This window comes from Pyrgilauda ruficollis, unplaced genomic scaffold (assembly GCF_017590135.1).
Source record: "Pyrgilauda ruficollis isolate IOZ18807 unplaced genomic scaffold, ASM1759013v1 scaffold77, whole genome shotgun sequence".
Taxonomy (NCBI): domain Eukaryota; kingdom Metazoa; phylum Chordata; class Aves; order Passeriformes; family Passeridae; genus Pyrgilauda; species Pyrgilauda ruficollis.
The window spans coordinates 2,492,626-2,508,999 of record NW_024529599.1 but is presented as its reverse complement, the minus strand read 5'-3'; the positions used below and the strand labels follow the sequence as shown (position 1 = coordinate 2,508,999).

General features: G+C 45.6%; 1 protein-coding gene across 1 annotated transcript; it reads right to left on the bottom strand.

Annotated features, from left to right (window-relative positions):
• Positions 1-805: 805 nt before the first annotated feature.
• On the bottom strand, positions 806-5,013 carry WFIKKN2 (WAP, follistatin/kazal, immunoglobulin, kunitz and netrin domain containing 2). The gene is made up of 2 exons (XM_041486605.1): positions 4,938-5,013; positions 806-2,794 (listed from the first exon to the last, which is right to left on the bottom strand). Exons 1-2 carry the CDS (start codon positions 4,998-5,000, stop codon positions 1,283-1,285), a joined length of 1,575 nt encoding a protein of 524 aa, XP_041342539.1. The 5' UTR covers positions 5,001-5,013; the 3' UTR covers positions 806-1,282.
• Positions 5,014-16,374: the final 11,361 nt, after the last annotated feature.

Here is a 16,374-nt window from a genome sequence, read left to right as displayed (position 1 = left end):
GTTCGCCCCTCTTCCCTGCAATCACAGTCCTCAGCAAGGCAGGATGTGTCCATGATCAGCCTTTTCTTTATTTAAGGATTTTGTATAGGCAAATGTTACATTTTTTGGACAAACAAATGTTAAAATGATTGATCCTATGCGTACTCACCTGCTCCCACCCACAGCCCATGCTGGCTGCCTTAGGGAATTCATTCATACACCTGTATACAGTGGCCTGGTGGAAGGAAAGAGTATTCTGAGCTTTGAAAGACTATAAAAAGGCTCTAAAATGGTGACACTGATAAAAGCCTTTAAATTGTCTATTTTGTCTGCTTGTGTTTGTGCAGTTCAGATTCAGGAGCTTTGTATCTGCCTAATGCAGTTTGCAGACTGTGTTCTCACTTTCCTAGGTTGAATTTTGTTCTGACTCCTCTTACTTTGCCCTCTCATCTATAAAAGCAGGATTGCTACTGAAAATAAGCAATAAATCGCTGTGTATGCACAAGTGTAAAGGCTTTTCAAAAGCAAGAGAGCTGGCAGCACACTTCTGACCTGGCTTGTGATAGACAATATATTGATTGAAACTTAAATAGGGAACAAGGATGTTTGCTGACCTTGTTCTGGTGACAGAAATGTCATTTCAGGGTAAGACTGTGCCTTGAGCTTTTACAGGGACCTGTTGTCCTGGACATAGGATCAAGGGAGTTTGTCCTTCAGTAAGGATTGCAAGATAGGTAGTAGCTGTCATTTAAAAAGGAGGTTTTTAAAAGGAAAAAAAAAAAGTCAAATTGCAATTAAAAGAAGAAAATTCATGCTTAAGTTGGTTAAATGTGCACAATTGTAAATAGACACAATAATTTACAGGCTTTTCTCTTGAAATATTAGTCCTGCTGTAAGAAGCCAAGCGTGTGACTTAAAACAACGAATCAGACTGAAACTGAGACAGATTAAATTGACATTATATATTTCTTAGCTGTGTAGCCCAACAAATGCTATGAATTCTGTCATTTATGATGGAAGCTAGATAAAAATTTTATAATTACTGAAGTGAGTCAACTAGTTAAATGGCACTCCTATATGGAGAAATTGATTTCAATGCAAGATTAATGGCCTTTTGCTGCTGGTTTACATGCCTGCCAAAGACCAAACTATGTTGTTGCTAAGCATCATTAATGGATTAAAATAGGGGTTCCACATAATTCCTACAGTGTATCTTCAAAGAGTGTGTTTAGTTTGGCACTAGCCTAGCACTTGTTAGCCCTACTAACACACGGATCAGGGCAGCTCACACACGTGAGGGAGGTTAATGCAATCCCAGGAACTCTTTCAAAAGCTCACAGGTTTTCTTGTGGATGACTTCGCGGAGCTTGCGCACACGCCGGACGCTGGAGGTGCCCACAAAGCTGTCTGGCTGTAGGATGGCCATGCCATTGTGGACATCCCCCATGATGATGAGCTGGCCATCCACTGTGGTCATGTTGGGACACGGGCAGCTCCAGTCCATGTTCAAAAGCGTGATTTCTAGTGGTTCCTTCCCCAGGAACTTTAATCCCATCTTTTCATCCTTGAGAATCTCCTCCACCGTCACCAGGGCATGTCCTGAGTCTTGGTCTTCGGTCAGCTCTGTGATGCGGCCCAGGATGACAAAGTCACTTTTGCAGAAGCTGGTCACCAGCTTCTGGCGGGGTTTGCAGGCCTTGCAGTGTGTGTTCTTTGGGAAAGGGCACATCTCCTCGCAGGCCTCCCGGCTCTCAAAGTTATTCTCATTGCCTCCACACCCACCGTAGATAAAGGACTGGCACTGCTTTGTCAAGCTATTGTAGGCCCACCTGGGCTCATAGGCCTTGCAGTGGCCTTGAAGGGCAGGCAGGTTGCAGATGTTGATGGGGCCGTTCATGCACGTTAGCATGCAACTCTCGTAGGTCTCAAAGTGGTTGAGGTTGCTGTTACAGTTCCCATAGATGAAAGTAAAGCAGTTGTTTTTCTTGGCATCATAGTACCACCTGGTCTGCTCTTCCCCACAGTCTTCACTGTCCGGCTGCTTCAGGCACTCGTCGGTTGGAAAATGTGTTTTGTTCTGGGAAGCTTCCTTGGATGTGGGCTCTCCTCTGATGACTGACAGAGGGAAATCCGCCCGGAGGAGGCCACCACTGTTCTGGGCAGTGCAGGTGTAGATTCCAGCATCCTGCAGCTGCGTGTTGTAGATGACCAGCTGGGCGATGTTGGTGACCACGACGTTCCCTCTGACGTGGTTTGGCTTCATGATGACTTTGTCCTTCCCATCGACCTGCTTCTCCCATGTGATTTCTGGCTTGGGTCTTCCTGAAACATCGCAGAGGAAGCTGACGGTCTCTCCCACGTAGACGGACTGATGGACGGGGTTGTTCACCAGTGCAGGTGGCAGGATATCAACGACTGTTGTCTCGGAGTAGGCGGTGGTAGGGCGAGCTGTTGTTTCTGGGGGGATAGGGCTGGTGTTTGGCCAGGTGAGATGGTACCTACAGGTGACCACGTTCAGTGTAATGCCTTTGATGCAGGCCTCTGCATCCATGTAGCACTTGTTGTAGTAGGTGAGCCCGTCAGAGGCACAGGTAAAGCTCGGCTCCTTCTCACATCTGTCCTTGCACTTGCAGACGGGCTGCCCGTCCCAGATGTCGCACTCTGAGCCTTGCTGGATGCACATGAAGCGGTCACAGGTTGCCTCTTTGGGCATCCCCACAGGCCCCTTTTTCCCCTTGATGTCCATGTACCGAGCAGCCACACAGCTCTTGGTTCCACAGACATTGGGGCAGCACTTCTCAAAGGTCTCGCACTCCTGCGGGGAAGGAAAATAACCTGATCATTACTGGGAACAGAATCAAGGCCTTTTTGGAGACTCAGCAAGCAGAGAGCCCAGAAACTCAGCTCTGCCACAGATATCCATGGTCTGAAACTCAGTGCCCCAGCTGTCAGTGAGTAGAAACATCCCCTAAGCATTTCCCAGGGGTTTCTGAAGTGCTGAAGAAGACTCTTGAGAAGGAAAATGTATTTCTGTTTGTTAAACACAAACCTCCTCATAAGTCTTTACCCCAGGGTCACATGGATTGCTTGACTATGAACCAACCACCCCCCTTCCATGCTCTCTGAAATGCCTGAGGACAAGCCCTGAGAAACAAGAGCAGATGGAAAGTCTTATCATATGGCTGTAGGCAGTAATCCTTCTTATTTTCCACTGAAGTATGTAAAGTATTATTTGAATTCCCTGAGACTAACAGCCAGCTCTTGGAGGTGAAACTGCCAAGGATTTGTAATTGTTCACATTGTAGAGGAAATAATAGAATATCTCAAAAGTAAGGTAATACTTGCTCCAAAAATAATTTTTCTATGGTATTTAGAAAAACAAACCCCAAACAGCTCATTATGGCTTCTCTGTCCTATTTTAGTCTTATTTTCAAATTCAGCATCGCTCTTCTAGTGATTTATTACGCCCCGCCTTGGCTACAGACAGCTCTAAATTGTGGTTAATTTTAGCAGAATTTTCATCTTCTGTGCAGAAAAGGTATTTGATACGTGTGATCAGGGTTGCTGGGTTGTTATAGATTACTTCAAGGGACCAGGAAAACTGCTACCATGTGCCCAACAGGGCACACTTCCACTGCGTGTTAAACCTCTAAAAGCCCCCTAAAATCTATTAGCTTTCTCCATAATTGAGAACAAAATGGTTTTTAAGCTACCAAGCTAAAGAGCTTCTCCTGAGTCCAGTATCCTTTCCTTACTGGGAAAAAGATGACCTAATATCAAAACTCATTCTCCATTTCCAGCTGCACATTACTAGGTTTCAAAAGCAAAGATGGAAACCAGGATTGTGGAGGTTTTCAGCTGGGGTTAAGGAGTGTGGCTTGGCAGAGTCCTTGGCTGCCTGCAGTACATTCACTCCATCCAAAGTCCCAGGACTCTGTGCTGCCACTAGGCAAAATGAATATTTGTAACCAGTAGCTCCTGGCTTTCAGGTTTTGACCATTAAATTATTAAAACATCATCGTCTGCTACCGTTGCTGCTGCCGGGGTTTTGAAAGTGTTTCAGTGTTCATTGCTGCACCTGGTAGTTGGAACAGAGGCAGCTTATTTGGGAATGGCATAAGTAAAAAGAGCACCTTCATTCCTAACACATGGGATCCATCTGAGTAAATGTCTTTGTTTACTTATGGCCAGAATTTTTGTCAGTTTTTTCCCCCTTTTTAACATTGCAGAAACAGCCTGGCTACAGAGCACAAACCCAAACACTTTTTTTTCAGCACAGTAAATGTTCTGTCAGCCAGGTTTGGGCTGCAGAAGCTTTGTCATGGGACATGATGTAAGAAGTAAGACAAGCAGGTATTTTCAGATGCCAGCTTGAGCTGACAGTGCTGACAGGTTGAAAAATGAATTTTAGGGTGGTAAGCTAAACACATTTTGAGCTGGGAGCATCCCACAGAACATCTGCCTGGTCATTTTAGCCATGCCCTGTTCTGCACCCCAAGCAAGCTTTGCACTTCAGATGCATCAAAGGCTGATGATTTACATGTTAAATTAAACTATTTCATACAGGATTCCTCCCAGGAATGTAAAACATTGATGATGGCCACCGACAACAAAGAGCATAACACTGTGAAAATACTGCAATTGGCCCCAGGGCATGCTGAGTTCTGGAGTATCAAATTCAGATATTTCTTTTGACATGAAAACAAGGAAAAGGATCAAAGAGAGTGAGCGTTATACCCACACAAGCAAAAGTGGCAGCTGGCACACACCTCCCCTTTAACTGATAACCCATCACACCTTTTCTATGTTATATAGGTCACGGGTAAATTCAATACACGCACTGTCTGCACTGGGTCCTGCCCAGTGCCCTTGCAGCTGGGACAGAAGGCTCCCACCAAACACCCCGAGAGCCCCAGCAGCACCCGTGACGCAGAGACACAAAAATGTGCATCACTCACCAGGTCAGCGTCGCACTCCCTCTTGCAAGTGCTCTGCGCGTCGACCCACAGGTTGGGGTTCATGTCATTGGGGCATATCCCAGCGTGGGAGTACCGGATTGGAGGCAGGGCTCTCCCTTTCAGAGAGACCTCCAGAAGCAAGAGGACACTGCTCTTCCCTAGCAAGATCCACATCCACCGAGTGAACAGCACCAACAACATCTCAGAATTTCTGCAGGGCAGTGGCAGTGTCCAAGTTGGAAGCAGTTCTTGTTTGCTTGGGTAGCTTTTTGGGGTTTTTTTTTTGGTAAGCCTTAAGTTTTTGAGGAACCCAGATGCACCTGACTTTGGTAAAAACTTCAGCAAGCTCCTCTGCTGCCTCTGTCGACAGTGCAGTTTGGTCTGGACCTCATTGGATTAAAGGTCCTAGGAAGTCACCCCCTTATTTTAAGAGAAACGCTACTTGTGCGAGCAGAGTTAGCTCTATTTATACCCTGCCTCTGTTAACAAGTCAGAAAAAGTAAACTTGATTTCTTTGACAGGCACACGCTTCCTATGTCCTGGTGGCAGTCAGACAGATTTGTTGCAAGAAAAAAAAGCTGGAAAGAGTTCAAAAGGCTGGAACTGGCATGGTGGGACCCCTGCATGTTTCTGAATGCAGGGAGGCCTTCTTAACCCCTTTAGACCTAAAGTACTTCCCTATGCTAAGAATGGCATTTACTTCTGAAAGGGGACTTGTCTAACTAACACGGACCACAGTCAGGGGATTTCCCCACAGCAAGGGGCTACACAATCACTTGCTAAAAGAAACAAATAATAGGATTGAAGCAATTAAAGCCAGAATATCATATTTTAACAAAGGAAGTAGGGAAGAAATAACTTATTTAAACTTAGGATCAACAAAGCAGAATGTCTTCGTAACTTCTCCCGGGGCTTCTCCAGGCTTTTTCTTCTCTTTGGTTGGGAGATTTCCATGATGCTAAGTTTAATGCTGCCTTCCAGTCCCACCAGGAAGATGTTAAAAGTGTCCCTGAATTCCTCCACATTTCCTGACAGCCAGATCCCATTGTACAGTGGATTGCTGACCCCTTTAACAGCAACAACAAAAAATAGAAGTTCGACTCTATGGAAACCTGCATAAAGGAATGTACAGCATTTTTGCATTGGGGGGTGGGAGAGAAACTCAGTCAAGCTGAGTTCCTCATTCCCTGATTATTACAGCAAGGGGCTGATCCTGCTCATGCTGAACATGTGCCAAAATCCTGAGATAAGTGGCAGAAGTCTGAGTTGCTCAGCATCTTCCAGGATTAGTGCCTCTGGGCTGAGTTTTGGGTTAGCTTGGGTGGATCCTGTGTGTTGCTAAGAGCCTCCTGGGAGAATCAGGTAAGTTTGCATCCCACGTGGAGGTTCTGCAGGTCTGGACCAGCAGTGCTGTGCCTCGGTAGGAGGAAAGGTTGTGCATCCACCCCATGTCCAGTGCTGAGAGCTGCAAAGCCAGTCAGAGTTAGCCCTTACTTTTTTTCATTGGGTTTATAAATCCAGCGTTGTTTTTCATGGCTGAGTTTGGACCTAATTCTCCCCTGAGCAATGATGGCTGCCAACCAGTACAACCAGCAATGAACTGGGTCACCATGGGGCTCCTGCTGCTCCCAAGGGGCCAGGCAGCAGAGCATAGTGACCTGCTGGTGTTTCCCAGGATCACCTCCAGCAGAAAGGGAGGGCAACCTGGAGTCAACCTGCCCCGGGCTGTGGCATTTCTGTAGCAGCCCAGGTTTATAAAAGGGGCTGTTGTAGCTCTGATTTGTGTGCCTGCATTAACCATATGCACAGTATTTGAATTTCATGGGACGTGCAGAGCAAAGTTGTCCAAATTAGCTATTTATAAGGAGCAAGTCAACCGCCAGGCAGCAGTTTGCAGTTGATTTATTCACTCTGAAACTTTAGAAACCTGCATGACACTTGTACAAAGTGTGGCTGTGTGCTAAATGTTTTATTCAGCACTTGTTTACAAACTCAGCACCCTGTGATGCCTAAAAAAGCCAACCAAAAATGACACATTCCCAAGAGGTACTTAAAATTCTTGCAGCTCTATTAACAACAAAATCACATGTATTAGTGGTTCTGTTAACTAAACAAAGACACTTTATATTGTAAAACTGACTACAGATAAGCTTTGAAACCAGCTCTATGTGGGTCTTGACGAGTGCAGGTATTCAGGGTGCTGGGGAAGCTGCCTTGTTGACCTCAACAGCCACTGCCCATGCAGGGAGTTTTCCCTCAATCCATTGCATTGCCACAGAGTAGCCATGGATGTGATTTTTCCCGGCCAGCTTTAATCTTTTATGGCCATTTTACCCCCTTACCTTCTGGGCCAGAGGTGAATCTTACAGTCTCCATCTCCTCTCCTGGTGCCAGACAGCCATGTCCTTGCTAGCTTTGGTGAGTGAGAGACACACTAATGTGGGCCACCATAGGTAGAACTCTGTTCCAAACAGGAAAAAACAGCACTATCTTATTTTTAACTGTCCCTGACCAGGGATCCCTTGCCCAGAGGCACATTTCAGCTGTGGAGGAGCAGAGTGGGGCTCTGAAAAATCAGATACTGGTTTGCATCAGACAGGCAGAGCAGCCTTCTGCTTTGCTATGTCCTTCTCCACCCACAGGAATATTCTCCAGTGACAGGTAAGTCCCATTGCAGCTTTCTGCTTTCAGCTCTGAGGGATCATGTTCCTGGATCTTGGCCACTTGAGCTCAGCCAGGACAGAGGAAAACATTGCCATAAATCTCCCTGTGAATGTGGGCAGACAGCTCCAGAAGACAAGAGAAGCAGTGAGGGGTCCAAACAACCCTTGACAGGTGCCCTGTTCCTGTCAGGACATCCCAGAGATGCTGTTAGCCAGCCTGAGGAGCACATCCAGGAGGGAAACCACTATACAGGGTGCCCCACGTTGGCTCAGGGACAGCAGGGACCCTGATTGTCCCAGCATGGACAGCCAAGCTCTGACTAATGCATTCACTGTCTCCTGGGTTTCATTGAGGGCTGTTTACTTGCCTGTTTTAAGTTAATTTAACTCCAGTGACCTCAGTGGATCTGACTGGACACTCCAAAACACCACCAGTTAGTGCCAGTTGTGAACTGGGGTCTCTATCAAGGTCTCTGTGCCCAGTTTTTCTGTTCCTCCTTGTGTATAAAGCACTGTGCATTTTTTCTTTAATATAAGCAATAAAGAAATCTCCATTCTCCACTTCTATGAACAAATCCATTATGAAAGCTGATTTTACGACTTACCAGCTATGTCAGATACTGATGTGATAAAGGTCTTCCCAAAAGAGATCAAGCCTTAGAAGCAACCCTATTAACTACCCCAAACTCCCCCTTTATGATCAAGATGCTGGAATGAATGAGTCTGCTGCATGGGGAACTGGGATGAACTTCTCTGGATCTTAGATGGACAAACCTGAGCCCTGATGGCACAAAGCAACATCCTGGGTCTGCTCCCAGCAGTGGAGACATCAGTGTGTGACCAGCCTCAGTCCTGAAAAGCCCTCCTAGGGTACCCAAGGTCCTGGTTAGGGTTCTTAATCTAGAACTGGCTTAACTGTTGTTGGGTTTTGTGTAAATTATAGTTTCTTTGTCCTTTTTCCTGCCCTCCTCTTCTGTGCCTTGTGTTGACCGATTGTGTGCTGTGACACCTTTTAATTGAGGATGGAAACAGGATTCTCTGGTGTACAGAAAAGTATAATTTTATTTGGGTATTTTTCCTTAAGCCACCTCTAAAGGAGCAGCAAACTGTTGATCAGATTTACTAGGCCAGCAGTCCTCATCCGGAGTTACTCAGCGGAGGGTGGATTCATTTGCTGGTTTTATTGTGGAAGGCTCTTGGCAGAAACTGTCACCCTGCGATGTCAAAACTCCCATTGATCTCTTCCTCAGCACAGGGGCCCTTCCAGCCCCACCCTCCCGTGCTCCCTGGGCCCACTGCCACTGGCAGCCGGGTTTGCCAACACGAACAGGAGCTACCCCCTCTACAGACAGGCTGTGACTCATCACTGCCGGTGGCACTTCTGCCTTCTGGAGTGGCACTGCCATGGGATGTCCTCAGCACATGCTGCAGATTAAGGCCAGAGGTGAAGGTTGGATGCTGGACCTGCTCTGCCTCTGAGAGTAGCATAAAAAAAAGGATTCTGTCTGGTCCTTGAGGCTGCCCTCCTCCTCCTCTCACAGGACAGCTGGTGACAGCAGGGCCTGGTGCCAACTCCCTGCACTGCCCTCAGCATCAATCAGCCCCTTCTTCCAAATGGGACACCCATATCTGCCCTGCCCACAGGGACCCTGGGCATGCAGGCTGCTCCGAGGACATGCTGTTCTTCAGCCCCACCATCACCATGCACCCTCTGTAGGTGGCTCCTTGTCCATGCACAGCTGAAAATATGACGCCTGTGCTCTAAAAAAATCTGTTTCATTTAGACAGTAACAACGTTCCAGGCTGTATGTAAAGCTCATTGCTTAAAGCTGATAGCCAGACATTTAAAAGGGAACGTCACTGCCAGATCCCTTTTGGTGCACAGCTGCCAACTGCCTCTCTCAAGCAGGAACATTGCTTCCACAGAGAAATACAGATAATGCCTTGTGGCCTCATCTTTATCTTGCTTTGGACTGCAAAGAGTCAAAGCTTCCCCTTTGAGTGATACCCTGAGCCTCGGCAAGACCTGCTAAGTGGATGGCCAGGGATCCCATCTTGGATGTCTTTCGACAGCACTCAGAAAACCACACATCTCCTGCTGGCTGGATGGTTGGCTGAGCAAGGAGGATTTTTGGCAGCATGAGATGCACCTCTGAACACCAAAGCACAGGCAAACGCTGCTGTGCTGGCCACATGCTTTGGGAGCACATGCACACAGGCCAGGCAGATTTGGGCTGAAGGTGTACAATGGGAACAGCCTGTCTGGGTCCTATTTCAGCTCTCTTCATATGCATAATTAGCAGCAGAGGCATATTTCAGTTTTCCCCAAGTTAAGATAGAAATCTCCCTGTAAGCATCCAGAACTAACAAGTGCTGGTTTTGACTTCTGAAATAACATATCTGAGTAGATCCCAGAGAGCAGGGAAGGCTCAGTGGGCATATTTGGTATGGTGATTGCTCACCGAAAGGAGCTGCTGTTGATGTGCACACTGCCTCATGTGCAGCTGCTCGGTAAGCAGGAGTTAATGTGTTAGACAAAAGGGCTCAGTTTGGGGGGGAAATCAATAATGTCAGGGAGTTTATTACAGGCTTATGGGCCACCTGCTAGAACTCAGCATTAGGCCTGTGTTGCATTGTGTTTTGGGAAGAGCTGATGGCACTGCACTCAGACAGGGATAGGGCCAGAATTATTATTTTATGCCTCAGCAGATGGCTTCTGCTCAGGGGTTTTATCTTTGAGTGCAGACATACGACTAATCATCATTTGCTTTCTCTTTCTCTGCTAACGTAAGCTGGGCAGGAAGCAATTGCCAGTTTGATGATGGTTCATTATTGTTTGGTTTATTCTGTCTGAAACAGCCCAGCAAGAGGCACCAAGGATACAAAGGAAGATAATCAATGAGATATCCATTATCAGAGAGATAAGGGGAAAAGCTGAGCGCAGAAGCTAGTCTTTCACCAGCCCATCTCTTTCTGTCTCTGTTTCAGATACAAAGCCTAAGATATCCCATAGATAATTTGGAGAGGTCATGTTGGTATCTTTGGATTGTCAAGATTGCAAAGATGAAATGCTGGGAATGGGTTCATCCTGCCTTAGATGATCTAAATCACTTCTTAAAGTCCCTTCTAGCTCTGCTGTCTGTCACTGTCAATGCTGAGAGAGACCTGCTCCATCAATTAAGCTTTGAGTTAGGGAAATCTGTAATGCAACCTGGAATACCAAGAAATAGCAATCACAGCCACAGTGCCACCACTGCAGGGCCAGCACTTTCTGTGTTTGGCCCTCTCAGCTACCTGAGGTACAGGCTGGACCAGGTCCTGTCACCTGCTGAGCATGGCAAATACAAACACCATGGACACACGGCTGCAGCACGGAGGCTTGAGCACCTTGTTTTGTTGCAGGTTTTAGGAGGTCATAGTTAGTTTTATGGCAAGCTTGAATAACAGCACTTTAGGGAACTGGCACCAAACCTGTGGTGTGCAAATGGTGATGTTCCCATGGCTTGCAGCACTGCTGTGGCTGTGTGAGCCATAGCATAAAATCCTCGGGATTGAACTGGTATATCTGTTGTTGTTCTTTATGACTTTCAGTTGTTCTGCTTGGTTCCAGCTCAGTTTGAAGCAAAGCTCAGAATAAAAGTGAGGTGCAGGCCTGGCACATGCTCAGGCTGAATGCTCAGCACATCTTTCACCAGATCTGGTGGTGTTTCTCCAGGAACCTAAGTTAATTTAGTTCCCCATGTAGAACTAATGAATATTACTGAACCCATTGCACAGATTCACTTCAGTCTACAAATGACCCTAATTTAACCTCCCTTATATTTACTTTTAGGAATTTAAGCTGGGAGGAAATCACTTGCTGAATATCACACAGCAACAGCCACAAAAGGTCAGAGTCCCAAGACTCTGCTGCCAACCCCATGGGCATCATTTCCTTCTCAAAATGCAGGTTCAGTATATAAAAGTCACATTGCTTTTGTTTGTGATGTGATTCAATTTATATAAACAGTAAAGTTTTAACCTGCTGTACTAATTTAATTTAACCCCAAGCCTTAATTCCCTGAGACTTCAGCATGAAGGAACCATCTCTTTTGTCACTCTTTTCTTAGAAAAGATTTGTCACTCTTTTCTTAGGGAAGATCTTTTCTTAGAAAGATTATGAACCTTTCAGTGGAAGAGAGTTTGTGAGGTGAGATTAAACTGCTGCAGATTTGCATGATTTTGTGCTCCATTGTAAGACTTTACCAAACCCCTGAATCTGCGGAATTTTGGAGCCCTCCTTGTGGCTGGGAGCCTCTCCAGGAGATGCAGAGCAGCTCCCAGTGACTGGGCTTTTCATCAGGCATTGAGTGTTGGCTTCTCCAGACAATGTGGAAGTTCCAGAGCTCCTCTGAGGGTTTGGTATCCAAAACTTCACTATAAACAAGCTAATTTTCACAAAATGGAACTGTTTCTATTTCTGCACATACCATGAAATCCCTTTAGCAACAATTCTGTCTTCTTGGAATTTAAATCTAAATTAGGACAAAATTCCTTTTTAACTGAAGTTATTGCCCTGGTTTGGCTTTGCTGGCCATTAGCAGTCCTGGCTGTTACACAGCACATCCTCTGCCCTTACCCAGAGGGTGACCTCTGCCAGGAGCAGTCCCTGCCTTCCAAGCTGGGCACATTAAGAGTCTTTCCAAGAGGTGAACTATTTTATTTTAGTTTGCCCTATGTGCCACCAGATGTAAGGCATCACAGAGTCTGCACCAGCTGGACCCAGACAGTGGCACACAAAGGGACATAGAGCAGCTCTTTGGGGCTACTGATGCTCTTACTGGAAGCGCCCAAAGGAGCCAGAGTTCAGGTCTGGTTTGTAAAGGTGTTCTTCTCCTGGCATTTATTCAGCAGCACTTCTGAACAATAGGCTGGAGGTGTGAGTGATGTCTGCAAACCAGTGATGACCCACTTCCACTGATCTTTTGAGCAGCTAGCCCATACTTCCTGCCCTAACAATGGGATGTTTGTCTGCATTTAATAGCTTTTTTTTTTCACTGTTGCTCTTTTGATTCCAGCTAATTCAACATACATTCTTATTTTGATTTTTTATTTTTTTCAGAGTCCACCTGCAGCCCACAGGATAGCAGGGTCTGCTGAGATGCAGTACTTTCCATGGCAGTTTTGGAGATAATGGGTCCTGTCTGACACAATGGTGGCTGGCAGTGTGATCCTAGGTATAACAGATTCATGTGGTTTAATTGTAACAACTTCCCTGTGCCTTTAGGGCCAGCACATTGGGCTCAGTGCTCTGTCTCACCAATGGCTGGGATTGTGTTTAATGACAGACACAGCAGACGGTCTTTGAGCTGGGGGGTACAGAGGAACCAGAGCATCATTAGTGGTGAGTGTTTCACATGCTCTGTAATGGCCTGATTTTTCTTCAGTTGAAGTTGATGTAAATATTCTGCTGACTTCAAAGGGGAACAGGGTGAGGTTACAGCCAAGTACTCTTGGAAATCCCATCCAGTGCTTGAATTTTCTTGACCTGAATGGCAGTTCAGTCAGCTCTGCTTCCACAAAGGAGCTTTCAGGAGCCCTGGAAAAGCTGCCAGAGTGCTTTTAGCCCTGGGTTCACATGGTAGCAGCATGTGAATTGCGGCAAATTTAGAGGCTGATTCAGCCCTCCCAAGTTTTGATTCCACTTCTGCAGATGTCTGGCTGGCATCACTCTTGCTCTCTCCTCACTGACTGTGGAAGAGTTTAGGGCAGTGGGATTCCTATGGAGGCACTTCAGTTTGGTGGGGTGAACCCCTGCACTGGGGCAGCAGAATGTGGGGTACCCTCACAAGACCTTTGGCTTTGCTGTGCATCAACCAGGAGAACAAGCTGGTCAAAATGCCTGGAAAATCTTTACAATGTGGCATGAGCTGTGGCTCTGTCTCTTCTTATTTTGAAGAAAATGGTCTTGAATTCTTTTTCTCCTTTTTTTCCTTTTTTTTTTTTTTTTTTCTGGGAAGGGGTGTTTTTTCTTTCATAATTTTACACATTTTGTTTTGTGGTTTTGTAACATCATACTTAAAAAGCTCTATGAGAGTGGAAGATCAGACTTTTCTAAACATTTCCAAATATTTCTATTAACTAATTTTCTTTTGAAGTCAATCAGATTTGTTAGTTTGGAATTGTTATCTCCACAGGAACCGTTCCTGTCTTTGCCACTGACTTTTGTGAGCCCAGAGCAGTTGCTCTATGCAGTACAGCTTCCACCTCCCTGAAGGGGACTAAAAAGCTCTCAAGTGGGTCAAGTGACATAAATTTATCTTTGAAACCCCAACTTCTTGCCATTCCCTCAGAGGCATGTGTGAGTGTGAGGTGTGATTTGCTGCAACGGAAAAAACATTGGGAAAAAATGGTGAATGCAAAAATTGTATCTTCAGCCATTTGTTCACATCTCTTAAACTGAAGTTTAAGCCCAGCCCTTTCTAATTTACACACATGTACACACACACACACACACTTTGCTTTTTTAAACTTTGCCATGGTCAGAAACCTAATACTGTAATTCTTTCAGGACATGTATATATATTTATATATATGTGTACGTATGTCCTTTCTCAGCTCCTTTTTGATTTGTTTGAGGAATCTGGTGTACCCTTGGCCATAAAAACCAGGTTAGTGCACAGTAGAGGCTTTCATGGCCACTAATCTTGATGACAAAATTATTCAAACAAACACTTCTTGTGTCACCGATATATATTATGTAAAACCTTGTGACTTTGATTATGTGTCTATAATACAGATTAGTCTGTTTGGGTGTTTGGTGCTGACCTCCAATAAGCTCCTAAAGTATTAGCAAGAATTTGCAAGTGACAGGCAGGCAGAGGTGCTGTTCTGCCTAATCCCATTCTCAAAACTCTGGCTATATATGTCTGATCAGTTTCTGCTGCTTTCCTTGAGGCACCAACCAGGTTCTTTCTTTCTCAGCCCCCTCCCAGCCACCTTTATCCCTCTTTCCACTGCTGTAATGTGTCACAAATGTTTCACTAACCTTATGGATTAGAGCCAGGGAAACAGTGAGAACAAATTTAGAATAGGAGGCAGAGAATGTACCAGCTGGGAGGTGATGCTGTCAATCTCCATGGAGACCTCTTTAGTTACAGCTTTGCTAATAACTCATGAATTGTATAGTGCCTGGTTGAAAGCCTGGCCAAGTCAATGGAGAGTTCCAAACTGACTGGATGTGTCTTGTGCTCATGAGGGATGCACCACAGGGCACAGCCCCTTGGGGTAACCAGTTATGATTTGCACTGGGGTCTTTGATGGCCAAAACACAGCCTAAGGAAAATCCAAACACTTTCATATGATCTTCTACATGAGGCCAGCTTCTTCTAAAGAAAAGAGCTCTGGAGAAATAAATGTATATATTGGTTAGCAGAACAATTATTTTTTTCCTCAGGCATGCAAGTGAAACATCCCTGTCATCTTGAGAACTTTCCACAGGAGTCAGCTCCTGCAGGAGATGAAGTGGGACAAGATCCACAGAAGCCTTTTGACTCCAAATGCCTAGGCAGGATATGCCTCTATGCAGGATTCAGGCAATTAGTTATATTTGCCCCTTATTCCCAGGATGAACGTGTTTCATGGATTAGTACAGCAAAGGGAGGGACTACAGACATTGGCAGAGAGGAATGCAGCCAAAAATCTGGAGAAAAAGCAAAGGCAGTCCCTTTTCTGCACAGTTTTCTGGGTTAGGATGTCTCTGAACTCAGAAGGGATTGGGCTGACACGTGGGGACACTGCCACAACCCAAACACAAGCAACAACCATCTTCAGGGGGAGAAATTTGGCTCCACAACACTGCAGCTCAGGCTTGTCATTACTGGAAGCCAAACTGGCTTTAGGCACTAGTGCACTGAACAATTTCCAGTTGTTATCAAAATCTATTGGACTTCTTAACCACAAGTCCCTGAGCTGATGTACTACACCCAACAGGTTCCAGGTCCCTGACTTGTTTGTTCAGAAATTATTTATTTGTTCTACAAACAGAAATAAGGTTAAATTAACAACTGGGGGGAAAAAAAATCAGCCGCACACCATGCCTGATTTCTAAAGGCATTTGGCTGCCTGAGCTGATCTTTCCCTTGCAGATCACCATTCCCCCAAATATAAATACCATTTTCCAAACCCTTCCTGTCAAATTTCACTCCATGCTGAGGACGTGTGCAGCTCTGTGCATGAGTGTGTGCTCACTCCTGCTTAAATGTCCCTCTTTAGACACTCAGCTCCCTTTGAGACCCTGCAGGATGCTCAGCAGGGCTGAAAATCCATGAGAGAGCTGGTTGCAGTGAAATTCAGGGATGCTTCAGGGTGCTAAAACCTGTCCTGAATCCCAGTCCTCTGTACCACTATCAGCGTAGCAATTCCTTCCAGGTGATTTAGTGAAAAAGCTGTCATTTATGGTCAAAAGAAAGATGACAGGTGAGTTCCCTGCAATTCCGGAATTCACTGGAAGGATTTTTTAATCATCTCATCAAAAATACAGGAACTATTCTTGAGTAGAGCCCTATCCACCCTGTCTCAAGTGCTCATCTTGCCTGGCAGTAGGCAGCTGGAAATTTTTTGCTTCAAAGCTCATTCTCTTTGGATCCTTTGGCAGGGGGTAGAACACAAGGGGCATCTCCAGAGGATGATTTGGCTGTGCTATTTTAGACCCTTGCCCTGGAAGGAGATGCATCTGCCTCTGTGCTGCATGTTTCCCCACGTGGACATGAAGTGAGTGTTAGGTGACACAGGCT